Below are 26,844 nucleotides of genomic sequence, written 5' to 3'. Positions count from 1 at the left end.
TTCTAAAGATCCCACATTGACACTGACTTGGGCAGTGACAGAGCCCAGAGCAAACAGGACCAGGCCAGCCCAAATCCAGTGACCTCCTCTTCACCTTCTTAAAAGAGACAGGAGAATCACTTGAACCCGGGAGGTGGAGGTTGTGGTGAGCCAAGATCGTGCCATTGTACTCCAGCCTGGGCAACAAGAGCAAGACTCTGCCTCAAAAAAAAAAAAAAGTCTGCATGTGTGTGGCACATCTGAGCAATGGACTCTCCATGAGTCTGTAGGAGAGCTGGGTCTTACTAACCTAGCCAAGTGGCATGCAGCACCAACCATGAGCTACCAGGGCAAAGGGAGACATGACTCTAGTAGCCTTGCACCTCTACTGGGCTTACTTAGGGTAGGGGTCTTTGGGTCTAACCCGTGCCTGGCCGGCCTGGTGGGTGTGGTGTTTTCCATTGTAGAAGCCAAGCGGCCAGTCAACCTCTGCAAACCCAGCCCGTGCATGAATGACGGCAGCTGCGTCCTGCAGAATGGGAGCTACCGCTGCGAGTGTCGGGATGGCTGGGAGGGCCCCCACTGCGAGAACCGTGAGTGGAACTCTTGCTCTGTATGTGTGAGCCAGGGATGGTATTGCGAGTCCTGCCAAGTCCCACAAACTCAGCTGAAGGCAGGTTCTAAAACATTCGTTCAGTGGAAGGAATTATTCAGTCATTTACCCATGAAACATTTAGTGAGTACCTCCTGCATCCCAGGCATCGTTCTCAGTGCAGGAACATAGCAGTAAACAAATGAATAAAACCTCTGCCCTCATGGAGCTTCCATTCTAATGGGAAGACAGACAATAAGCAAATAATACAACATGTGGTGTGGTAGACGGTGCTAAGCACCCTGGAGAAAGTCATGACAACTAGGAGGGAGGCCACGGTTAGGAGCACAGTGGATCCAGGGGACAAGGATGCAGACGGAGGCAGGGATGGGTAAATGCGGTGGTGGGAGCTGCTGGAAGCTCTTTTTGGGGTGCTTTTTGTTTGCTCAGTAAAATGGGAGGAACAGCTAAGTGAGGACGAGGAGGAGGTGCTAGAGGTTTGAGAGAAAAGAAGTGACTGTCAAGGGTAACAGATTAGGACCTAGAGAGTGATTGTTGGGAGGCATTAGAGGTCCACTTATGGTTCCTGTTCATGAGTTTGAAGTTAGAACAGCCAGAAATGAGAAGACAAGCCTAGTCGGAGCCTTGGTTTTTTGGCCATGGGCAGAGGTTGGCTTCCTAAGGCCAGAGAGAAGCTCTGGAGGACAATCAGATGGGGTCTCTGATCTGGCATCTTCTGCTGGGGGCGAGGTGGGTTGTAGAGTAAGAGCAGGACCTGAAGGGGTCCTTAGAGGCTGCTGGAGGGCTGAGAAGGGGATGCAGACACTCCTGTCCTCAGAGTTCACTTCCTTCCCCAGGATTCTTGAGAGGAGATGCCCCCGAGGCACGTGGCTCCCGTGCAGGAGGGCAGCAGCCGTACCCCTCCCAGCAACTACAGAGAAGGCCTGGGCACTGAAATGGTGCCTACCTTCTGGAATGTCTGCTTCCCGCTGTGGCCAGGACCACTATTCTCACTGAGGGAGGAGGATGTCCCAACTGCAGCCATGCTGCTTAGAGACAAGAAAGCAGCTGATGTCACCCACAAATGATGTTGAAAACCTTTGATGTGTAAGTAAATACTGACTTTTTGCACCTGCTGTGCCTTGTTGAGGCTATGTCATCTGCCACCTTTCCCTTGAGGATAAACAAGGGGTCCTGAAGACTTAAATTTAGCGGCCTGTCTGACGTTCCTTTGCCCACAGTCAATGCTAGCCAGAATGTTGTTGACACAGTAATGCCAAGCAGAGGCCTTTACTAGAGCATCCTTTGGACCGCGAAGGCCACAGCCTTCCAAGATGGAAAGCAGCAGCTTTTCCACTTCCCCAAAGACATTCTGGATGCATTTGCATTGAGTCTGAAAGGGGGCTTGAGGGACATTTGTGACTTCTGGCGACTGCCTTTTGTGTGTGGAAGAGACTTGGAAAGGTCTCAGACTGAAATGTGACCAATTAACCAGCTTGTTATATGATGGGGGAGGGGCTGAGTGTGCAATTGGCCCAGGTCTGGAGGGGCCACCTGAAATTGTTCTGAGTCGTGAGCAGTGTCCACTTGAAGGGTCTTCCTTTCAAAAGAGGCTACGGCCAGAGACTGTGGCTCACGCTTGTAATCCCAGCACTTTAGGGGCTGAGGCAGGTGGATCACCTGAGGTCCGGGGTTTGAGACCACCCTGGCCAACATGGTGAAACTTTGTCTTTACTAAAAATACAAAAAGTAGCAGGAGGTGGTGGCGGATGCCTATAATCCCAGCTACTCGGGAGGCTGAGGCAGGAGAATGGCTTGAACCTGGGAGGCAGAAGTTGTAGTGAGCTCTCACCACTGCACTCCAGCCTGGGCCACAAGAGTGAAAATCTGTCTCAAAAAGAAAAAAATGTACTTAGGAGGGGTTAATTGTGGTGTGTTTATGGAATTCTTTCCTTATTCTCCTTTTAGTGGGGCAAAGAGAAGTAAGATTCTTAAACTCAAAAATACAGGATAAAGAAACTTAGAGATTTTGCTTTTTAAAGCATTGATCTTACGCTGTCTAGGTTTTAGTTTTGTTTTGCTTTGCTTTTCTATACAGTTTTTAAAGAAATATTTCAAGAAATGTTGGTTATTTATTAAACAGGGATATTTGTACCTATGTGGCAAAGAGGCATATTTGGAATATTCTCTGGCAAACTAGATACTTACTTACCTATCCCTGCAGTATTTAGGAATTACTTCTTCTCTTTGGTTGTGTTGTTTAGAGTTGGATTTTCAGTAGAAATCTTTCTAGAGCTCTGATGTAACTCCAGACACTTTATCATTTTTCTTTTTTTTGAGATGGAGTTTCACTCTTGCTGCCCAGGCTGGAGTGCAGTGGCACAATCTCGGCTCACTGCAACCTTTGCCTCCTAGGTTCAAGTGATTCTCATGCCTCAGCCTCTTGAGTAGCTGGGATTACAGGCACATGCCACCACGCCTGGCTAATTTTTGTATTTTTAGTTAGGGTTTCACCATGTTGGCCAGGCTAGTCTCGAACTCCTGACCTCAGGTGATCCCCCTGCCTTGGCCTACCAAAGTGCTGGGATTACAGGGGTGAACCACCGTGCCTGGCCCATTTTTCTTTATAAATATTTTAACATAATGTTTTATAGACAAACATTCAAGGGTACTTTGGCTTTAAGAACTTCAGGATTTCTGGTGCTAGAAAAGTGCTTGAAGCAGTATCACCATGATTTTAGATATTAAAAAGTCTGGTGTACCAGATGTTGAGTCATAATCATCTATATTCAAGGGATACTTTCATTGATAACTTTGTTATTATGCTGCCCTTCACAGAAGACAACGTCTGGGGCAGGATCACATGCTCCCTAGCAGATGCTGATCAGTGATGTCATAGAAATTACATGAATGCATTGTCTTTAAATAGCAGTTTAACGATGTTATAATGTAGGCTTTTTGTCTTGTTCCGGGCTGGTATTTGGGTGCCCTGATTGAATTACTTGGATTTAAACAGCAAACTGTGGGCTCTGGACTTACATAGTAAAGGCTTTTACTGTTTCTTTGTAGGAAATGGGTTTCTCGCCTTTGAAACATTTTTTCCCCTTTTGTAGTGACAGTGCCACTGAATGGTTCAGCTTTTGTCAGTCCCCCAGGAAAGTGCTATCCTATGGCCTAACTAGCCAAGCCTTTTTTCTTTCATTTAAAAGAAATTAGCTTTAATTTTTACCTTTAATTACTTATTCAAATAAGACAGAAATATATTTTCCTTGCAATAATTAAAACATTGCATATAGGCCATAAATTTCCTTATTTTCTCTGGACGATCCTGATTCCAGTCATCTTATTGAATACCATAGTTCTAATAATTGACTCTTGCTTTTCTAGAGAAATATTTCCAAATGATGCTAGTTTTGTCTCTTCCTTTTAAAGTTGTATATCACTTCTTTTTCTTGTCATTTTGCATTGCCTGGGACCTCCAGAATAATGTTTCATGAAGTAGCATGTATCCATATCTGGTTCTTGACTTTTTCATCCTTATAATTGTTTTCTATGGGTTACTTATCAGTTTAAGAATGCTTAATTCCTAGATGAACTAAGAGTGTTTATTATGTGTTGAGATTTATGGTATGCTTTTTCTTCTTCCTTCAAGATAATGCATTTTTTATATTTAGTCTGTTAATGTGATAGGTTATCCATTTGTGTGTTTTCAGTCATTGAACAACCCTTGATTTTTTTGGATAAACTCTATTTGGTCATTATGCATCATTCTATAAACCCTGCTGAATTTTTCATTTGCCAACATTTTATTTCAGATTCTTTTAATCTGTGTCCAACAATGAGATTTGTTTTCTTTTGCAATTTGTTTTGAATTTTTGGTATCAGAGCTATACAAACCTTATAATGGAAAATACATATTTCTCAAACTTTTACACTGATATATTCATAGTATTTTCTTATAATTTGAAAAATCTTGTCAGTATCTGTATTAAGGCCTCCATTTCAGTTCTGCTATTTCATATTGCCTTAGGTTGTCTATTTGTCTCTTTAATGAACCAGATTTTGGTTTTGTCATTTTTAAAATAAACACATTTATGCTATAAACTTCCTTAATTACTACTTAGGCAACCTTCCCAGTATTGGTATGTTTCTTTTTTCCCAAGAATTCTTTAGGAGTATATTTAACTTCTGGGAGTACTGATTTTTCATTCACTTATATATGATCAATTTCTGCAGATGTTTCCTGTGTCTTTGGTATGTTGTTAACTGTACAACTAAAATTTGCTTTCAGCCTTATCTGTGCTCTTTGATTCAAGGAGGCTGAGTTTCCTGCTAGGATCCCATCTTGTAGTTCAGTGTGTAAATAACCAAAACATTTCCTCCCTTGAGAACCCCCCAGGCCCTGCCCCAAGTCATTTCATGAACTAAAGGAAAACTTCAAATACAATGAACATTTTATTTTAAAAAACCTAACTCACCACTTGGTAAAAGGTCACCAAATGTTTATGAGAGAGGAAATAAGAATAAAAAAGACCTTTAGTTCTCAGGAACAAGTGTTAAAGAACTGAAACACAACCCTTCAGAAATGAGGCAGTGATAATAGATGAAATGTTTCAACCTGTGTTAAAAAAAAAAAAATGCCATCAGAGGAAAAGACGGGCAGCACAAGGAACAGCACTGCCAATTTTAAGAGGGCAATCACCCTAACCAAAAATCACCACTTTGTTCTTGGAAGGGGAATGAACATTAAACAGAACTTAAAATCAGGGACTATTTATATTAAATAACTCGTCCCTTAAAAATGGCCCGACCACAGCAATGAATCTGTAAACACAGTAATTTTTTTTCCCCTACAGTAAAGAGTCAGTTTAATCTCAAAAGATACTTTTCACTGTTCTAAATGACAGGATTTTAAGCATTTTTTTCCTATATATAATACAGCATCACTTAAAATTTTATTTAAAGAGACAGTTGATTCAGGCCTGCCTTGGACTGGAAAGAAGTCTTTAACTTAGTGAGATCAGTGCTTCAGCTTGGTCCCAAATATTTTCCCGTTATTGTTTCTCAAAACTCATGTCATAGATGGTTTTACAGATGATGTCAATGCTGTTTAAAATCACTGAAGACTGAGTTGGGCCTGGTAATATTGGAGAGAATTGAAGGCAAGGATGGTTTAATCCCCAACGGCTAAGTATTGGATAAGAGATGATGGCCAGGACTTTAGGTCTTCTCACTCACCAAAGCCACGTGACCCATAAGACGGGGCCCTGCTTCCTTGATTCATCTTCCACCAAAGTCTAAACACGAGGTTTTCACTATTTAAAAATCTTAGTAAAGCAATTGATGACAACTTGAAAAAAGAAGGAAACACAGAACATCCCTAAATACAACGTCTTGTTTACATCCAATAGACTTAGGTCTCCAAAGAAGCCTCCTTTTTGTTGTATTATTTCCTTTGGCTCTGAAAAGGGACAGAGCCTCCTCTTAGCCAAAGCGCTCCATTCACAGTACCTCAGTCTTTGCTTTTTCTTCTAAACAGACTCACCCTTTTGCAGAGTTTTTGCTTTAACAAAGCAGGATTGTCACCAAGGTTCACATTGACATGACAGTCTTTAGATGAAGCTTGTTTTCTAACTTGCTCCTTTCTTCTCCCATTCCTAGGGTACCATTCAAATACCAGCACCCACCCCCCACAAAAAGATAGTTAGATATCCACTGTAGCAACCTTGATATACATAGAAAAAATGTGAGAAAAACTATTTTAGGCATAGAGGTGACAAATGTTTCAAACCCTGTGTGTTCATCACTGCTTAGAGTGCCTATTCAGAGATTTTGAGACTGTGGCACAACAGCGAGTGCCTATAAGTGATGTCTCTCACAGCAACAAGGGAGTGGAGGTTCAGATGCTTGCATGGATTTATTGGCTAGCCATTGTTGTGGGACCTCCAAATATCTCCAGCAGGTAAGGAGGATAGGAATAAAGAGCAGAATTTGCCAAAAGCAAAGGCAGCCCTAGGCATGTTCTTTAGTGTACAAATGAGTAAATGATTAATGATACTTTTTGACTAGCCATCAGGGAGAAACCCCATCATAGCATGGATTCCTCATTCACAACTTGCTGAGAATTTTGCCACTAGTTGGGTGGGCAACTTTGGGCAATTCAAACCACCTATGTGAGTCTGTTTCTTTAGTTTTAATGGTAGAAGTCCTGTGGAGTCACTGACTTTTTGGTTTGAAAACTCAGTCATAATCTGTCCCTGAGCTGCAGCTGTCCCCCTGGAATCTACCCATACCTGTGTGGAGGGCAAGAACTGAAGCATCCCCAAGCTCACAGGGAAGGACACTTGAACCAAGTGCAGGCACCTTTCTGGTTGGTCAGTGCCAGAGACTGAGCCGAAGGCACGGCAAAGCCATTGCTACTCCTTGGTGAATGCCGAGCCCTTGCTCAGAGCTGGTGCCAAAAGCCACAAAGCACCACCTGGGTCAGAAGATGGGCCCCTACCTTAGTGACATTTCTACTGGCCCCAAGGGAGGCTGGGAGTCACTGCTTACCTTGGCTTTCTGGAGGACAGTGCCTTTGCCTGTGACCATGACCGAGAGAGGCCTGTTCTTGAGTGTGGTTGCAGAGTTGACTGGGGTACAGTCTGGGGCAGAGGCGGGTGTGACAGCTTTGGGCTGTGGTTACAGGAGGAGACCAAGGGCTGAGTCAAAGGGAGGGAGATGTGACCCACCTGCCCCAACCCATGTCCAGGGAGCCCTGCAAGCAGCCCAGAGGCCTTGGCTCTAGCACTTACGCGGGGGCTCACGTTCTCCAGGTGGGTGGTGTCCACGGTGGTGCCTAACGTCACAGGCCCTGCCTCAGCCTTCTTCAGGTTGTCCTTCACCTCCATGATGCTGAGCTCCAGGTCCACGCGCCTGCTCTCCTCGCCCCGGCACTCCTCGTCAATTTCCTTCAGCTTCTGCTCCAGGCTGGCCAGGACTTCCTTGTCTGGAGAGAGAATTATGCAGGCATCAGAGAACAGCATCTCAGCCCAGGCCAGGGAGCCCTGCTGAGTGGAGGCAGGATCTACATACCCCACCACCCAAGAAGGACCACAGGTCTGGCCCCAACACTCAGAGCCAGGAGGGGCCTGTATGCCAGGGCAGCCTGGAGGCCTGCTCTAGCTAGCATTCTGCAAAGGCTGGGAGGCTCCTGGGGAGGAGAGCTCTGGCTTCACTAAAGGGCATGAGTCTGAGGCCTAAGTCCATTCTTGTAGGTTCTCAGAGACTCTTGGTTGTTTTGACAGTGATCCAAAAGGGTGAGGGGCTTTATTCATGGCCCGTGGAGGAGGGCTGGGTAGCTTGACCTGCCCCACCAAGTTCCCTCAATCCTCTGGCTTCCCTAGGCCTAACAGAGCAGGAGTCCTCAGCCCTGGCTCCTCCTCTTAACCCTGGACCTCTCAGGTTGATGCTGCCACACCATGAAATGATGCCTAGGGCCTGTATCCTGGAAGCTCACGGCTGGAGGAAAGGATGGTGTCACATATGTACCACATAAAGTCCTGAGCACAGGGCCACTGTTTAAGAAAAATTCACAGATGCTATTGAAGGACCATCTCTAAAGAGGGAAGGAAAAGAAAACATATACTAATAATGTTTTGAAGATTGGAGTTTAAAAAAATACAGTTCAAGCTGGGTGTGGTGGTTCACGCCTGTATAATCCCAGTACTTTGGGAGGCTGAGGCGGGCAGATCACTTGAGGCCAGTTTGAGACCATCCTGGCCAACATGGTGAAACCCCCATCTCTACTAAAAATACAAAAATTAGCTAGACATGGTGGCGGGTGCCTGTAATCCCAGCTACTCAGGAGGTTGAGACAGGAGAATCGCTTGAACCCGGGAGGCAGAGGTTGCAGTGACCCAAGATCACACCACTGCACTCCAGCCTGGGCAACAGAGCAATACTATCTCAAAAAAAGAAAAAAAGCCAGTGGGTGACTTTGCACCCTCAAGACCTTCCCTCACCAGTCAGCTGAGTTTGTCCTCAAACCTGCACTGCTGCTCTTGCTTGTTCATACACCTCTACAATTTAAATAAGCACAAAGTTACTCCATGAAAACTAAGTCAAATACTTTGGAAAGGTTCTAGAAGAGGCAGGTTGCAGCTGGGCATGGTGGCTCACACCTGTAATCCCAGCACTTTGGGAGGCCAAGGCAGGTGTCCCTTGGGCTCAGGAGCTCTAGACCAGCCTGGGCAACACTGCAAGACCCCATCTCAATTTTTTTTAATTTTGAAATTTTAAATGCAGCAGATTGCCAGGAAATAGCTGTCAAATGATATGAGTGTGATGTGGAAGATAAGTGTGATGTGGAAGATAATCTAGAAAGACTTCTTGGCACGTATCTTACATTTTTGTTGACTTTAAAGAAATGAAGGCTGATGCGTTAACAGGTGTAGGTAACGCATGAAGGATGACATGAGACTCCAGTCAGCTGACCAGAGCTCAAAAAATCTGCAGTGCCAGGTCCTCAAAAGATGGGCCAAGGAATATGCACTTAAGTGACAATAAAACACGGCCTATGCATAATCCTATAAAACTTCCTCCTATAACTAGCTTTCATGATGACCTGCTGGTCCTATTGATGTTCCGTCAGAGGCTTTCTCTCTATGTCCAGGAGAATGACCTTTCAGACAGGATTGGAACAAAGGACACACAAGGGAGCACCCACCCAGGCCAAGGGTTGAAGGGGCCAGGGCCCACTGATTGGGAAGGCAGGTGACAGCCAGATCTTCCGCCAAAAAGTTAAGCCTACACAGCCCTCTGAGCGGAGGGTCCCTCCCCACTGGGGGTCCCCTTACCTGTGCATTTCAGTAGGGTTTCCTTTAGCTCTCGTTTCTCTTTCCGGAGCTGAGCCAGGTGTCCCCGGATTTCTTCCTTCTTCTTTTCAAGCCTCTCCTTCTCCTCTGTGTACCGCTTCACCTCAGCTTCTGTCCGATTCTTGCCAAGCTTGATCTCTACAGACCCAGAGAGGGGAGCCCCAGGTCAGCACAGCTGGATCATGAGGGCTGTCCCCAGTCTACTCCCCAGGCTCAGATAGAACCTGGGGCTTTGGCACAAAGCCCTGCTAGGCTGGATGCCAGAACTGGACAGGTCCCTCTACCTCTCTGAATTTGTTTTCTAATCTGAGAAGGATGGTGTGATGGTTAATATTGAGTGTCAACTTGATTGGATTGAAGGATGCAAAGTATTGTTGCTGGGTGTGTCTGTGAGGGTGTTGCCAAAGGAGATTAACATTTGAATCAATGGACTGGGAGAGGCAGACCCGCTCTCTGGGCACCACCTAATCAGCTGGCAGCGTGGCTAGAGTAAAGCAGGCAGAGGAACGCGGAAGGACTTGACTTGCTGAGTCTTCCCCAGCCTTCATCTTTCTCCCATGCTGGATGCTTCCTGGCCCTTGAACATCAGACTCCCAAGTTCTTCAGCTTTTGGACTCTTGGACCTACACCAGTGGTTTGCCAGGGGCTCTCAGGCCTTTGGCCACAGACTGAAGGCTGCACTGTCAGCTTCCCTACTTGAGGCTTTGGGACTCAGACTGATCCACCACTGGCTTCCTTGCTCCTCAACTTGCAGAAGGCCTATTGTGGGACTTGACCTTGTGATCGTGTGAGTCAATCCTCCTTAATAAACGCCCTTTCATATATGCAACTATCCTATTAGTTTTGTCCCTCTAGAGAACCCTGACTAATACAGATGGAATCGGGCTAACTTCCCCAAGCACAGGTACCTGCACTGGTCACGCGCAACCTGTCCTTCACAGGTGGGCTGGCACCAGGTGGGGTGGCCACCACGGCCTCCGGGCAGCTTGGTGGGAAGGAGATTCTCTGCTGTTCAGTCTGGATTTTGACGGTGGTGATTCTCAGGGAAGCCTCCTCTGGCTCCAAACTCTCCAGCTGCTTTGGGGGAAAGCAGACCTGACTCAGCTGACTGAAGGGGCATGGGAAGGTGGTCTGGCTGTCCTGCAGGGGAGGGCCTGTACCTGTTCTCCCAGATTCTCTGGACACTTTATGCAGGGCTCATCTGGGGTGGGACCTGGGCCTGGGTCTGCAGGGAGGGCCTCAGTCGCATTGTCCAGGCAGGACAACGTCGGGGAGGAGGCCTGGGCCTGTGCACTGCTGGGGCCGTGCAGAAAGGACTTGACAGGTGTGAGGTCCAGGTACACTCGGTCAGATTCTCTCTCATTTGGGTCATCCGCAACAGGGGTGGCTTCCTCGGTAGGCTCCACCTGCAGAAAAGAGTGAGTCTGGGGCATTCACCATCACCTCTACTCCCTCAGCTGTGGAGGGGGCACCAGCCCTGCCTCACAGCTCTGGTGCCCACCTCACAGTGTTCCCAAGAGATCTCCCTCCCTCCTGGGGGGAGCCCACTGGTTGAGTCCTAGATATGTCACTCGAGATGGAAGACCCAGACAGAGCACTTAACTTCCCTGAACCTTATTTCCTCATCTGTAAAGAGGAAAAGAGCAGCACCTCCCCAAAAGGTGATTAGGATTCAAGGAGATCATCTGCAGGAGGTCCTCAGCTCAGCACAGGGTTCAGTGCCCAGCACGTGGAAGCTGCCATCGGTGTGATCATCCCACTCAACAATCGATTTGGACCTGGAAGCCTACTGGTGCCTCCACTCCCAATCCCACCACCCACCCCTAGCCCTGACCAGAGTGGTTCACCGGTGTTTCATCTAGCAAACTGCACAGCCTCACATATAGGAGACAGCCTTGTTGCACTTAGGTGTCTGCGCTAATGGCCTAGTAGGTGACTCAGAACCCACTCATCTCAGGGATACTCTAATGATCTCTGGCATCCAGGCGTTGAGGTTTGTAGGAGGAGGGCTGGAGAGCCCCAGGCCGCTGCCTGGCCAGGTCCTTACCGCAGCTGTGAGCTCCGACAGTTCCACGTCATCATACAGCTCCTCCTGGAGGTCCTGGCTAGGCAGGCCATCGATGTAAGTGTTGGGCTCTGAGAACTTTCTCTGCATCAGTCTGGAAACAGGGCAAGGTGGCATGCATGAAGCAGCCGGGGCAGGGTGGCGAAAGCACCAGACTCAGGATTCCCAGTGATGAGTGGCTGCCGTGAAAGTGGTGGCCACACAAGAGATCTGGGGGCTGACACTCACCTCCATGGATCTGAGGGCACCTCCTCCCTCTTTTACCAGTGCCTTCCTCCTGGAATTCTTGGCTCAAGATTTTCCTCCCAGAAAGACAACCTTCCCTTGCCCATACACCTCATCTTAGGACCCCTTTGCCATCTTCTCCCCGATTCCTCCCTTCTAGGATCTCCTTCCAGGAACCACAACAAAAAACCCCTTCTCATTTCATCTTCACCATACACTTGGGGTGGTGCAGGCCAGACACTGTCCCTGTTTGGTCCATGAGAAAACTGATTGTGTTTCAGTGGCTCGGCCGGCTTCCACGAGACTGGCTCTACCACCCTGACCAGAGAAGGCCTCTCCCTCAGCCCCAGTTTGCTCATCTGGAAACAGAAGCACTACCCCCTGACCTGCTTTTCTCCAGGGTGTGCTGGAGACCCAGTGAGGGATTCACCGGAAGGACAAGGAGGAGGTCAGGAAAGGTGACAGCTCTGCCTGGAGGAGCTGGAGAATCTAACTGCCTCCGAGGACGCCAAAGCCGCCCCCGGGGCCCAAAGCCTGGCTTGGCTCCTTGCTCTTAGCTCAGCTCCTGGCTCTTGGCCAGGCCTCCCTGAGGGCCACTCCTTGGCTTCACATCTTCCTGCTGCTGGGCAGAGTAGGGTGGGACCCTGTGCTCCCTGCTGCCCCCGACTCTGACCCAGGGCCTACAGCATGGCCAGGAATAAGACAGTGTACAGAGGAAGGGCCCAAATTACTCACAAGAGAGAGTTTTTGGCCGCACTCACAATACAGGAAACCCTATCAGCATCCACATAGTCGTAGGTGAACTCTTCTGGGTCTGTCTTGGAGCCTGACTCGGAGAGCAAGAGACCCAGCCAGTGGCCCATTTCCTCGGAAGACTTGGCCTGGAACGAGGCCGAGAGAGACATGAGCAGGGCCAGGCAGTGCTGCCTGATGCCAGCCCCTCCCCACCAGGCCATGACCGTACCCCTAACCCAGAGCCTGCCCACGAAAGCCTCTGTAACAGCCCGGGGCTGTGCTCCTCCTGTTCACCAGCCTATCCCACCCCCCAGTGGCCCCAGATAATATTTCCTGTGACATCTTGATGCCACCTCAATAATGCTGTGGACTTTTGTCCCAAGGGCCATATGAGATGTATATACATTGTGTTTCTAGGAGGTGAAAACATCACCAGGTGGTCACTATTAAAAATTGTTAGTGACCAACTGTTAATAGTTTTTAAAATGATTTAAAAATTGTATGTCTTTTAAGTTGACACTTGTATTTTATGAACAATGCATGTCATCCCACTAATCCCACATACAACAAGACTTCCTGGATCCCCCCAAAATAACAACATTCAAATTTATTTTTGTTCGTTGCTTCAGTAAAGTCGGGACATCTTTTAAATGCCTTACACTAGCTCAGCTGCTAAATCGTGATCAAAATCCCAGTGAATTTGGTATTTTTTTTTCCCAGGGGACAATGCATTCTAATCAAATTCATCCACTAGGTGCCTCAATTAAAATGTCCACACTGTTTCTTACCTTTATAATGAGAAAAACTGCCCATTTAATCAAAGCTATAGGTTTATTTTCATGAGGAAAATCAGCCCCCTTTGGTATAACCCATAGCTCCATCACATTTGCTGCTACATTCCCTTCATCAAAGAGGCCATGATGAGCAGAATTTGACAGTTTGTTTCCTTTTCCCAGTTTTTTTTTTTGTTTTTTTTTTAAGACAGAATCTTGTTCTGTCACCTAGGCTGGAGTGCAGTGGTGGGATCTTGGCTCACTGCAGCCTCTGCCTCCCAGCTTCAAGCAATTCTCCTGTGTCAGCCTCCCAAGTAGCTGGGACTACAGGTGACCACCACCACACCCAGCTAATTTTTGTGTTTTAGTAGAGACAGGGTTTCACCATGTTGGCCAGGCTGGTTTCAAACTCCTGACCTCAGGTGATCCGCCCGCCTCAGCCTCCCAAAGTGCTGGGGTTACAGGCATGGGTCATCACGCCCTGCCCCCACTTAGTTTCAACTGGATTCTAAATACAGCTTTTCATGGGCTTCCCCTAGTCCAGGCTGCATCTCTGCCCTGGACAGCTGTGACAGCTTCCTAACACGTCCCTTCTTGCCCCCTCCCATCCACTCCCACCCCAGTAGCTGGAGGAAGCATCTCAAAACCCCGATCTGAGCTTGCCACCCTCCCCTGAAAGCCATCAGGGCTCCGTTGCTCCTAGGATCAAGCCCTGTCCCTTCCCCTCCAGCCTGTCACCCAGCCACCATTACAAATCTATAGCACCCTCCCCACTTCTTTCCAGCCATTGTAGCTCAGCGATTGGCTGGGTAATTTGCTGAATAACATCACACTCCCAAACTAGGATGTAAGTGCCACAAGGACAGGGAGCCCACATCGCTCTTGTCCACCATATTCCTGTGCTGAGGAGATATTTGTTGATGGGGAACCTCTGAATGGATGAATATAAGCTACAAGCTGGACCCTGGGAAGCAATTGCGATGTGGGTCTTTCAGCCACCAGAGGGCAGGATTGGAGCAAAGTTTGGATGAGGACCTCCTCATCAAAGACTAAGTGAACGGGCATTCAAGGGCAAGCGTGTGCTTCCATGCGTGGAAGGGACTCGGTCTCCGCCTGCCGCAGCTTGCAAGGCATTATGTCACTTCTTATTTTTGTAAATGTAACATCACATCAAACGGAGGATGGGGAGTGAGAGGAATGCAATTGTATCACAAAGCGAATTTTTTCCCCCAGATAAGCTCTAACAGTGTGGTTTTTACGTACTGGGCCTAGAAGCTCTCCCAGCTGGTGATACCCAAACAAAACAACACCCACTTTGAATCCCCAGCAGCTTTTCCAGTAGCTCAGGGAACTAAAAATACTCCTCCTGCCCTAAGTGCAGGAAGTAGCGCATGGTTCCACTCTTACGACGCAACCACTCTGAGGTCAGAAAAGGAATGGAAATTTTTAAAAATGCAAACAATCTCAGGCAAACGAAGTAAAAATAACACGCGGGGACATTGATTCTCCCTTAGTAGGATTACAGTCCTGGAGACTGGCAGCAAACAGCCACCATCGCCACACCCTGGCTGGCCCTGCTCCCCCTGCAGGCCGGTGGTACCTCAAGCTTGGCCAGCTCCTCGCCCTTGTGGAGGATGCGGAAGGAGTAGAGGTGGTCGGGGCTGGGATCTGGGACCACCTCGCAGCCCACCAGGCTGAGGGGTTGCTGGGCCACCTTGCTCCGGTTCCGGTCCTGGTAGAAGTGCAGGTGATTGTCCCTGACAGAGCACCAGCGAGACTTCCACTGGCTGTTCACCAGCACGTTCAGGTAACCTGCAGGAGGAAGTGCAGATGCAGGAGGGGACAGGGCTGCAGGAGGGGACAGGGCTGCAGGAGGGGACAGGGCTGCAGGAGGGAACAGGGCTGCAGGAGGGGACGCAGATGCAGGAGGGGGCGGGGCTGCGGTAGGGCTTACAGATGGAGGGGGCGGGGCTGCGGGAGGGCATACAGATGGAGGGGGCGCGGCTGCGGGAGGGGACGCGGATGGAGGAGGGGATGCAGATGCAGGAGGGGATGGGGCTGCAGGAGGGGTGGCAGATACAGGAGGGGACGGGGCTGCAGGAGGGAGCGGGGCTGCAGGAGGGAGCGGGGCTGCAGGAGGGGACCAGTGCTGCAGAATGAGATGCAGATGCAGGAGGGGATGCAGGTGCAGGAGGGGATGCAGGTGCAGGAGGGGATGCAGGTGCAGGACGGGATGCAGGTGCAGGAGGGTACGGGGCTGCAGGAGGGGACGGGGCCGCAGAAGGAGATGCAGATGCAGGAGGGGATGCAGGTGCAGGAGGGGACGCAGGTGCGGGAGGGGACGCAGGTGCCGGAGGGGACGCAGGTGCGGGAGGGGACGGGGCTGCGGGAGGGAGCGGGGCTGCAGGAGGGAGCGGTGCTGCAGGAGGAGATGCAGATGCAGGAGGGGGTGCAGTTACAGGATGGGCCGGGGCTGCGGGAGGGGACGCGGATGCGGGAGGGGACGACGATGCGGGAGGGGACGCGGATGCGGGAGGGGATGCGGATGCGGGAGGGGACGGGGCTGCAGGAGGGGTGGCAGATGCAGGAGGGGACGGGGCTGCAGGAGGGGACGGGGCTGCAGGAGGGAGCGGGGCTGCAGGAGGGGACAGCGCTGCAGAAGGAGATGCAGATGCAGAAGGAGATGCAGATGCAGGAGGGGATGTAGGTGCAGGAGGGGATGTAGGTGCAGGAGGGGACGGGGCTGCAGGAGGGGACGGGGCTGCAGAAGGAGATGCAGATGCAGGAGGGGATGCAGGTGCAGGAGGGGATGCAGGTGCAGGAGGGGATGCAGGTGCAGGAGGGGACGGGGCTGCAGGAGGGGACGGGGCTGCAGGAGGGGACGGGGCTGCAGGAGGGGACGGGGCTGCAGGAGGGAGCGGGGCTGCAGGAGAGGACGCAGATGCAGAAGGGGACGCAGATGCAGAAGGGGACACAGATGCAGGAGGCGATGGGGCTGCAGAAGGGGACGCAGATGCAGGAGGGGTCAGGGCTGCAGGAGGGGACGCGGGTGCAGGAGGGGACGCGGGTGCAGGAGGGGACGAAGGGGCAGGAGGGGACGAAGGGGCAGGAGGGGACTTGGGGGCAGGAGGGGATGCAGGGGCAGGAGGGCTGGGTGTCTAGGTGTGTCCTGGGCTGGCACTGCCTCTGGGCTTCCTTAGAGTCCCCCAGAATCTCAGCTTCAGAACCCATCAGACACCTTCCCTGTCCTAAGGGATTGGAAGCTGCCCTGAGCTTTGGCTGGCTGAACCAGGCAATAGGGTGAAAGTGCACAGCTACCTTCCTGCCTGGCCCAGTGCCAGACACACAGTGGGGATCATGCATATCGCCAAGCCACATTAACACAAAGTGGAAGAATTAGGGACCAGGACTGAGATGCCACACACACCCATCACAATCCTCTGTACCCAAGAGAACTTTGGATCATGAGAGGTGGGATCTCAGATCTGTTAAGCACCCCCAGTCCTGGGAAGGAGAGCAGCTGTGTTCTCTCTCGGCCCTCCCCTAGCTGCAGGGAGCATGCTTTACTGCTGAGTAGACATCCAGCAATCACCCAGCCACATCTCTTAAACAGTGACTCACAGGGACCGAGCTCCCAGGCTAAACATCATGCCCCCCGAGGCCACTGCCTGGCACCCTGGCTGGAGAAGCAGGAGAATGCAAAGACACACCTCCTAGCCCACCCCCACCACCCTGCCAGCCTCAAAACACAAGAAAACTCAACTGGGACTCAGGAAGGGAACCCAGAGATGGGACAATAATGGGCTTCAGGCCCCTGGAAGGATGACCCCCAATGTGGGACCAGCTTGGGGATCAAGATACCAGTCCCACCCCAAGATATTTCCCAAGAAAGGCTTATCGCTCCTCCTAACCTCAGTTTCCGCAAGTATGAGCGAAGGCTGTAGAGATGACCTCCAAGAGCCTACCTGCACCCATACCCTCTGCACCAGTACAGGGTTCTCACTGTCCCCTTCATAGTCTCGGTTGTTCCCATTTCAGAGTCATTGCTCCTGTCCACAGGCATCATTCCAGCCCATTCCACTCCTACATGCCCCTCAAGGCTCAGGTCCACAAAGCTATCTCTGACCACAGGGCAAGAAAAGTTCTCTCTGTCCCTGAGTCCTGATAGCTACGAAGATGGCACAGTGCGTGCTTATGGGTATAAAATCATCACCTCCCCCAGGCAGGCTGTGAGCTCTCAGTACTGTGCCTGCCATCCTTCTGCTTGGTCCCGTTTTAACACGGTCCCTGCTATAACCGGTAAATATAGATCAAATGAACATCATTTTTAAAAGAATACTAGGAGGACACCAATCAGTTACCCTTCACTTCCACAAAGTCCCCAACATTGCAGCAAGAGAGTTGGATCAGGCATAAAGAACTGCCTGCAGTAACAACAGTCGGGAACCTAAGGACTGCAGGCTCTCCATCCCTAGAGATGTTCACGGAAGACCTAAAACCCCCTGCCTTCACTGTCTGAGCTTGCCTTCCTGCAGGTTCCAGCCCAGGGAATGAGCCTGTGGTCCCGGAGGTAGCTACAATTCTTACTGGACGTCTCGAGGGACCTCTCCACAGGCTCCAGTGAGGTGGATTTCTTCCTGCCCAGATTCATTAGGTTGCTCAGTTTGAGGCCAGCAGAACATTTCTTCTTGACTGTCAAGATGAGATAGAAAGCAATTCGTATTGCACGTGGTCCACCCATGTGCCCATGAGAGATGGAGAACATAGCAAACCCATTTCCACTCCATCCACCCATCCCTCCCCGCTACTATGCGCACACATATGCACACACACACACACATCTCCCCAAACCAGGACCCGCAGGCCAGAGTCAGGTGTCCTTAAAGTCACACACTCAAGAGGGGTACATAGACTTCTTATAGAATATGCAACCACTTGAGAATCTTTACACACTACTGGCTCAAAGAGATTTGAAATAGGGTTAGCAAACAAAAAGAGATGGAAGAATATTCTACCCCCAGCATTTCATGAAGCTTAACTTCAATTTGGCCGAGTCTCCCTTTTTCCTGGATCTATCAGCAATATTTCCGAGTGGTTTATTAATGGGAGGCCATGTTAGAATCAGCTGCTAAAACCCATTAGGGCTGAGCCTGACAGCCCAGACTCACAGCCTGGGACACCATTCCCCTCCCAACCACACGATGTTACCGTCTTTGGTTTCTGGGACCTCAGGGTGGCCATCCACGGAGCTCCCATACTCTGAAGCTGACAAGTACTTCTCAGCTATATCTGGCTATGGACAAAAGAGACATGAATGGGGATCACTGGCTGGAAACAGTTACCTTGGAGGCCACAGTTTAAGGGAAAATAATAGATGGCTCTTGGTTTTATGCCAGAAGTCAGCTGAGCAAACCCCTGCCGGCCACCTAAATGGCAGAATCCAGGTCACTGGTAGGACATTGGCCCACCTTCTAAATGGCTGTTCAACCTGATGTGACAGTGACCCTGTAGCCAGTGGGCAGGGCGAGCAGGCTGCTCAGGGGTGGCATTAGAGTCTGCGTCCCCGATGATGTTAACTGTCAAGCTAGAAACCACTCATACTGAGAGTGTGAAGAAGTCTTTTGAGAGCTGACTGTTCTAGCAACGTGAGCTGGTTCATCTGCACAGGAGCAGACCATGTGATCTGAGTCCTGGCTGGAGCATTCTGCTGCCAGGCCGGTGCCCGAGTTAAATGAGCCTGAGCCTCACTCTGCATGTGTCACATAGGGATGACATCCCCGTCTGCTCACAGGGGTGTTGGGGACTCAAGATGATCCCTAGAAAAGTGTAGCTGCTGCTACTGTTAGAACATGAAACCCTCAGAATATTCCAATCAAGCTGCGTTGAGAGAGTCACCGACTGCAGACCTCTAGAAAACAAGCTGACAGTCTCCCAAGCAACAGGACCGGCCTTAGGCAGGGTCCAGGGCCAGCAGTCCCTGGCCAGGGAAGCACTGCATGCCAAGTCTTTGAAGAAAACCCATATTCATTCCAACTTTTGTTTTCTTGTCAGTGGCCAAGGAACAAATGAGACAATGAAAAATGGCCCCTCCTGAGTCACTCTGGAATCTGGAAGGACTGTGGGCTATTTCTCCGTGTGGGATGACCCGTGCCTTCTGGAGAGTAAGTGGCCTCCTTTCTGCTCAAGCCCTCTGTGTGCCTCTTGCTTTCCTCCCTGCTGGGGTGGGGACCCCAAGAGGAGCCACAGTGACGTTCTGGCTGTTCTGCGTGTGCCGACGCTTCAGGATACCTACCTGCAGGTGCTCAGGGACAGGAAATGTGACCCCACAGATGACAATTCCTCCTTTTGGCCAGAACCTAATTCAACTTTTTCAACCTTGACCTTTAAGCCTAAAGCTCCCTGCAAGCACCATGCAAATGAGGACTACAGCCCTTTGGTTGCAGTCAGCCTTGAGACAGTGCCCCAAGCCCAGAGGCGCTACTGAGGAATAACGGGGAAGGAAGTGCCTCATAAACTCAGTCTCCCTACTTAAGAATGCAGGCCAAAGTGACTTTTGTTCCAATAAAGCTTCCCCCTGTCCCCTCACCCGCCCACCCCCGGCACCTACCAGCAAGAAAACATTTTAGGTCTGTATCTGTTCCTCCATCTTCCTGCCAAGCTAGAGTTACTCCTCTTTTCCAAGCAGTGTACCTTTCTTTTTCTCTTTTTTCTTTTTTTGAGTTGGAGTCTCCCTCTGTCACACAGGCTGGAGTACAGTGGCGCTATCTCAGCTCACTGCAACCTCCGTCTCCTGGGTTCAAGCGATTCTCCTGCCTCAGGCTCCCGAGTAGCTGGGATTACAGGCACCCACCACCACGCCCGGCTAATTTTTATATTTTTAGTAGAGACAGGGTTTCACCATGTTGGCCAGGCTGGTCTCGAATCCCTGACCTCAGGTGATCCACCCACCTCAGCCTCCCAAAGTGCTGGGATTACATGCGTGAGCCCACCCTGCCCGGCCTCAAGCATTGTGTGTTTCTTATTAATTGGACTGAAATATAAAAACGAAGCTCCCAATTTTACACTTTTAATTTTTACAGAGAAAACATGGAAGGGGACTCTCCCTCCAGGCAGGGCAGAGGCTTACTTTCTGGCAGTTAAAGCGCTGGGCATCCGGGGTGTACTGGTTTCCTTCAGATGCTACTTCGGAAGGCAGGCCGCTCACTTCCTGGATGACCTGAGGCGAGAGGGAAGCCATCAGCAGAGGCTGAGGTCCTCTGGCCAGCACTCACAGCCAGGCCGAAGCCAGGGCTCCTGCAGGTCAGGGGAGAGCGGGTGGAGGTGAGAGAGAAGATGAATTTCCAAGCAAGAGGACTCACCCCTACCCCAGCCCCAAGGCCTGCATGTGGCCTCGGACCCAGCTGGGCAGGCTGCAGTGGGGAGGGCTCGTTGTTCAGGCTCCTTTCTGCAGGTCCCACACGTTCATGGGCATGCGAGGGGGGCCTTGGCAGCAAAGGCCAAAGATGACCACAGCCACCAGCCCAGGGCTCCGCGAGCCCCTTTCCTGCCACCATTCCAGGCAGGGCTACTGTTCTGTTGCAGGCGTGATGAACAACTGCCTTGCTAGACAGTCCTCTGGCTTTTCAGAGATCATGCAACTCTCTGTGGAGTCTCCACGCTGCCTGAGGAGCAGGCCTGCAAACTGCCTTGTTCCAACCACCCACTGGCTCTCCCGACTCGCCTGCCGCCGCCCACCCACCCACCCTCCCTCCTCTGGGAAGGGACCTCTTCACTGGCTTCATTGACCAGTGGAGGAAGAGGGTCTCTCTGTAAAGGCTGGACACAGAGAGGCTGTGCCTTCTGAAAGCGTTCTTGTCTTTGAAACCCCGAGCAGAGGCTATGGGGCAGGGGTCTCAGGAAGAGGGCATGAGACTCTGGGAAGGGAGGCTGGGTCCGGAAGAGGATGGGTGGGACTGGGCAGTCAGAGGAACAGAGCCTGGGCTGGTGGCAGATGCAGAAAGTCAGCAGTGGCTCTGACTAGGCAAAGCATTGCCTCAGTCTGAGCCAGGGGCACTCCCTTCTTCCCGGGGGAACTCCCAGGGCGACCAGAAACACACTACCCACCTGGAAGCCCTTTGGAAATGCAGAATTAGTTAGAGTGACTTCAAAGATCCCCCTCTTTCAGTCTATGCCTAGAGTAGTTTGTGGAAATGGGTTTCAAATCAGAAGAGCCCAAGAACTCCAGTTCCAGACTGTAGTCCACACTGAATATGCAACCCAGTGTCACAGGAAGAGCACAGGCACTAGAGTTGGCACCTGTGTGACACTGAGCCCGAGCCTCAGCCACTGCATCTGTAAACTGGGTCAATACCTTTGCCATGAGCCAGCTGCGAGCGCTTTTGTGTCAAGTACCCAGCACAGGGCAGGCACATGGATTACCATCCCTATTAGCTTGGGCCAAATACATGGATGCCCCTGCCCAGGGAAAGTGCCACTAAGCCAGGAGGAGTTCAGGAGTGGGGTGGGGGCAGGGTCATGCTTCCTGGGAAGAGCCCTGCCTTGTGCCTTCCTTTACTGGGACCCTCGTCCCATAGTCAGCATCTCCCGTTTACTGTCATATGCCTGTCTTACCCTGGGCATGGGTGTCAGTATGCAGAATTGGGACACAGAGGCCCAAGGAAGGTCGATGGGCTTCATAAACCCAACGCAGCTAGGTGGAGAGCCCATCAGACAGGTGGACCAGCCCCCACTGCCAAAGCACAAGAGTGGGCAGCTTCTCAGAGCAGGCGTTTCCAGCCAAGTCCACCTCTGCACTTATCTGACCCGGGGAAAGGGTCTCTCTGTGGAGGCCGGACACAGAAAGTCTGTGCCTTCTGAAAGCGTTCTTGTCTTTGAAACCACCAGCAGAGGCTATGGGGCCAGGGGTCTCAGGAAGAGGGCGTGAGAGTTTGGGGAGGGAGGCTAGGGGCCAGGGAGAGGATGAGTGGATCTGAGCAGTCAGAGGAACAGAGCAGGGAACTGGGGGCAAGAGCAGAGAGTGTGTGTGTGTGTGTGTGTGTGTGTGTGTACACACATGCGCAATGCCTGCATGTGCAAAAATGTGTATGCAAATGTGCATACGTGTGCATTTGTCCATGTGTGTATAAATGTGTACATGAATCTGCATGTGTGCATGTGTGTGTGCAAATGAGTGTGTGTGTGTGTAGTGGGTAAGGCAGGAGACTGGGGTAAGAAACCAACAGCCCGGAGCTCTGGGTCCTAATCAGCTCTGCAGCCCAGGACAAGCCCCCCACTCCCTCTGGGCCTCAGTGGTCTTATCTGTACTATCCAAGTTTCATGGAGCACTCAGTATATACCAGGCACAGTGCTAAGCACTTTGTGCACATTAAAGGATCCAGCCCCAAATCACTCAGCTAAAAAAGGGGTGAAGCCAGGATTTGAACTCAGAGCCCTGGCTCTTAAATGCCCAGGGCTGGCCTTTCAGAGCTGGTTAGCTGTCTCAGGAACCCCACCCCACGTGGAGATCTGTGAAGCCAAACCATAAACCTGTCTATGCAGTTGCCCTTCTTTTTCTATATACCACTGTCTTTCACCGCTTGAAGATTTTGCAGTAAAGATGGAGACATCTGTCAGCACCTTCTAGAATCTTGGTTAGGACAGGCCTGGCATTTCCAAAACAATTAGTGGGTTTACAAAAACAGCCTGCCTGCTCCAAATCTAGGGTACTCAGCCTAGGGGTGGACCAGTGCCTCAGGAGGGTACATTTTGGTCATGTTTTACCAAGGTGGTCCAGATCTGTTTCTGACAGGCTGGCCAAGGTGGTTATGTTTAGCTGGGTGGCAGGTGGAGTGGGGTGGGGTGTGGGGTGGATAGAACGCTTCTGGGCTGAAGTGGTTGTGATGGGAGAGGAGGCAGCAGGAAGGAGGGGAGGGACAGCAGGAAGGAGGGGAGGGACAGCAGGAAGGAGGGGAAGGGCTGCTCTGGCTCTCACTGGCCTCACCAGGGTCCCTGCTCGGTTTGGAGGTCCCTCTGGAACTGGGGATCCATTCCTGGTGCACACTTTACACCTGCTGGAAGCATCAAGCCCAGCTTTCACCTGGGGCAGGCAAGCCCCTCCCCAAATGCCTCATCATCACACCCGGGGACGCGTGGGCAGAGTGGGCCACGTGCATTCGTGGTGGGAGGAGGCACAGCACTGTGTCAGATGGGCCTCGGTCTGAGAACCAATGCTGCCACCACTTGGCAGACGACTTTGATCCATCACCTCCACCCTTTGAGCCTTAATCACCACTACTGTAAAATGGGGACATTAACATTCCCCAGCCATCCCCAGTGTGGTTACATGGGTTAAAGTTGCTAACAGTCCTTGGTCTATGGCAAATATGTGGCAAATGGCAGGGACGTGTACTCTTCTTTAACAAGGAGGAGGGGGATGCCTCACTAGAGGCAAAAAGGGAAATGGATTTCAACTGCACCCAAGTCCAGGGTACTGGGGATTCAGAACTAGCAGCAGCATGCTGTAACCCATTTGCACAAGACAGATTGCTACCACTTAGAACACAGGAAGCCCTGCAAACTTGAAGGATCACAAATCCTCTACCCCTGACCCTATCATCCATCCCTTTAGAAAAGCTGGGGGCCACAACTCTAGGAACCCCGCCAAGTGGCTCGGTGTCCCCCTCACCCTGAGCCACTGCTCAGCCTGGTCCTTGCTCTGCAGGCCCAGCACAATCACGTCGGCATTCATCGGCGTGATCTTCAGCTTGTGCTCCTTCTTCCGCACTTGCTTCTCCTTGTGAATGACACTGCTGCCCAGTAGGTTCACATCCAGCTGAGGGCTGTGGTCCTTGGAGGATTTGTAGCACTGGAAGGAAAGAGAGAAGATACACCACTTTGCCGTGGGTGCCGGGCAGAGGTGATGTCTGCAAAGGAGGTGCCGCTGGACCTTGCAGGACTCACCAAGAGCCTGACTTTACCCAGCAAGACTAAGAGGCTGGACACCCCGAAGCAGGCCTGGAGCCTTAACCTCAAATATCAGCAACTCCTGTTCTTCACATCAGATTGTCCCTGTCTCCCTCAAGCCTCCTTCTCACTGGCCTCAGCCAAGAATGCTCCAGGATGCTGCTATCCAAAAGGCTCAAACTTGCCCCAGGCCCTGGGGGGCCTAAAATACATCCTCTGTGTTCACCTGTCAGTTCTCCAAAGTGGACAGACTTTCACCGTTTCTCCACCTCTCTGTATTGCTTGCTTGGCTTCTGGAGTAAAGGGTCCATAAGGCACAAAAACTAAGCTTCTTATCTGCCTAGTTAGGAAGATGATGTGTTAACAAAGAAAGGAAGGACTCTCTTCCCCTACCAGAGAAAATACTTTACCCCTTGGCTTCCCATTTGTAAAATGGGGTTACAGGGTTGCTTAAAAGGATTACTTGAAATAACATTGGCACGGAGCAGGGCCTGTTGTAACCAGGCAAGAAAAGGTGTTTATAATAATTCCGTGGAATTTCAAATCAGGACACGCAACTGGGAATTTTAATTTAAAATAGCAGGAAACAGGACTGTTGTCAGAGTAATATCTGGTTCCTTGCTGGGTCTGGTCTTGTAATCAGTAATTCAAAATATTGTTACTTCTGAGAAGATACCTAGCATTCTCATGCTGCACAGATAAAAACAGTAGGCAGGGTCGGGCGCAGTGGCTCACGCCTGTAAACCCAGCACTTTGGGAGGCTGAGGCAGGCAGATCACAAAGTCCGGAGTTTGAGTCCAGCCTGACCAACATGGTGAAACCCCGTCTCTACTAAAAATACATAAATTAGCCAGGCATGGTGGCGGGCACCTGTAATCCCAGCCACTCAGGAGGCTGAGGCAGGAGAATCACTTGAACCCAGGAGGTAGAGCTTGCAGTGAGCCAAGATCGCATCACTGCACTGCAGCCTGGGCGACAGAGCAAGACTCCGTCTCAAAAACAACAACAAACAAACAAAACAAAACAACAAAAAACAGTAGCCAGAATTGGTGCTGGGCTAGAGAAGCCTGACTGGACTCCAGCAGACAGGATGTGAAAAAGGACCAGGGGACAGAAAGATGTATCTGTCTCACAAAGAGGAGGATGGGATGGGGATGGGGGAGGCGGTGGTAGTCACAGCCGCCTTTGAGAACTTGATGAAACTACTAGACCTTTCTGGCGTTCAGAAAAAGTACATTCATCCATACACACAAAATCCTGTATACAATTTCAGATAAGGGAGAAGTTCAAATCTCCTGATACAAACAAGATCAAAACCTCTGGGGTCAGGGACCATCCTGTCCCTCCTTCCCTGTCCCTGCCCCTTCCCCAAGGAGAGGAGCCAGGGGACAAGACAACGTGAGGCAGACCTACCAGAAGCCTGTTGTCCTTGATGACACAGAGCTGCTTGGCCCACTGTCCCAGCCACTTCTTGCGCCACAGGAAGGCGCAGATGCGGGCGTCGCGCATCAGCTCGATGCCGGCCTCTGGCGAGGGCCACTGGTAAGGGGCCGACTTGCCCTTGCTGCCGTCCTCTTCATCGTAGGACTCGTAGGAGCTGCTCACAGCCTCTCCGTCCTCTGCAAGGAAGACCAGCTCGGTCAGGGCCCCATGGGGCAGGGGACAGTCCTGAAGCAACATCGCTGGGGAGGGCAGCAGGCAGGAGCAGCAGCAGCCAGACCACAGCCCTTGACTTTCCCTGCCCTCAAACCAGCTCCACAGCCACCAGCCAGATCCCAGGGCTGGCTTTCCTGCCCCCAAACCCCTCAGCAAGGCTTCTTGGATGCCGCCTCTGGCCACAAAACACAAATAACTTAAAACCAAAGTCTCCCTTTTCTTCCTCAAATCCTGTCACTCCCAACTCCACAGAAACCCTGAGAAGACACTGCCCCACAGACCAACTGTCTGCTCTTGACAAGGCCAGTTCTCCTACTCGGGGCCTCTAATTCCTCAAATGAAAGCTGAAGGGCATGGGGTGGGATGTTGCCAGGCTCTCCCAGGCCTGGCCTCTGGCAGTCCAAGGCCTCAGGAGGAAGAGAACGCCATCCATGCTCCACCTGAGCTGTACGCGAGGCAGGCCTCTGATGGCCGCCGGCCTGGCTGGGCCTGGCTCAGTCCTAGATCTGGGGAAGGGGCTGTGGCTCCTCAGAAATAAAAGTCCAAATAAACCACAGCAGGAAACACTTTCTGGGGAAAGGGGCCACCTTCTTACTCCCAAATACCCTCTCCCAGTCATAGCCCTTCTTCAAACCTCCACTCATATCCTCCACAGACACTGCTTGCCCTCCCTCCCTGCCTAATACCTCCTGGCACAAATGGAGCTCCTTTTACTAGTTTCTAACTTAAACCCTTCCTCTTTTGTTTTGAAAGAATCCCAAAACTCATCAGAGCACAAATCATGCACGATTCTACCCACACCCCAACTGCCTCAGTTTCTAGTTTCTGCCCCCACCATCCTGCAAGAGCTGTTCTGTTCCCAAGTCCCACTGCCCTATTCAAGGACAAAACAAAAACCATGTGAAGAAAAATCATTAATCAGTTCATCTGTCCATCGATTGATCGATCTCTCTGTCTCTCTATTCATCCATCCATCTATCCCTGAAAAGCAGGGCATGGAGGAAAGGGAACCGCAGGATTTCA

General features: G+C 50.9%; 2 protein-coding genes across 13 annotated transcripts in view; one reads left to right on the top strand and one right to left on the bottom strand.

The window, feature by feature from the left end:
• The window catches only part of VWA2 (von Willebrand factor A domain containing 2), a 55,907-nt gene extending 51,232 nt beyond the window's left edge, over positions 1–4,675 (top strand). The window contains exons 13-14 of the mRNA XM_055248524.2: positions 447–572; positions 1,429–4,675. Of these exons, the coding sequence (XP_055104499.2) occupies positions 447–572; positions 1,429–1,526 (224 nt within the window). The 3' untranslated portion in view covers positions 1,527–4,675. The remainder of the gene's footprint in view (positions 1–446; positions 573–1,428) is intronic.
• Positions 4,676–5,007: 332 nt separating this feature from the next.
• AFAP1L2 (actin filament associated protein 1 like 2) overlaps positions 5,008–26,844 on the bottom strand; it is a 109,941-nt gene continuing 88,104 nt past the window's right edge. For 2 of the 12 annotated variants that reach the window (XM_055248409.2, XM_055248444.2), the window contains 14 exons: positions 25,579–25,784; positions 23,888–24,067; positions 20,351–20,440; positions 18,433–18,517; positions 17,812–17,916; positions 14,825–15,036; positions 12,452–12,597; positions 11,474–11,585; positions 10,587–10,832; positions 10,335–10,503; positions 9,409–9,564; positions 7,378–7,559; positions 7,124–7,246; positions 5,008–6,228 (listed from right to left, as the gene is read on the bottom strand). In XM_055248409.2, the coding sequence (XP_055104384.1) occupies positions 6,202–6,228; positions 7,124–7,246; positions 7,378–7,559; positions 9,409–9,564; positions 10,335–10,503; positions 10,587–10,832; positions 11,474–11,585; positions 12,452–12,597; positions 14,825–15,036; positions 17,812–17,916; positions 18,433–18,517; positions 20,351–20,440; positions 23,888–24,067; positions 25,579–25,784 (2,039 nt within the window). In that variant the 3' untranslated portion in view covers positions 5,008–6,201. Of the gene's footprint in view, positions 6,229–7,123; positions 7,247–7,365; positions 7,560–9,408; positions 9,565–10,334; positions 10,504–10,586; positions 10,833–11,473; positions 11,586–12,451; positions 12,598–14,824; positions 15,037–17,811; positions 17,917–18,432; positions 18,518–20,350; positions 20,441–23,887; positions 24,068–25,578; positions 25,785–26,844 lie in introns of all 12 variants that reach the window. The other 10 variants (XM_055248419.2, XM_055248453.2, XM_055248401.2 and 7 more) reach the window with 5 other exon arrangements.

This window comes from Symphalangus syndactylus, chromosome 2, assembly GCF_028878055.3.
Source record: "Symphalangus syndactylus isolate Jambi chromosome 2, NHGRI_mSymSyn1-v2.1_pri, whole genome shotgun sequence".
NCBI classification, from domain to species: domain Eukaryota; kingdom Metazoa; phylum Chordata; class Mammalia; order Primates; family Hylobatidae; genus Symphalangus; species Symphalangus syndactylus.
This window is presented reverse-complemented; position numbering and strand designations above follow the sequence as displayed.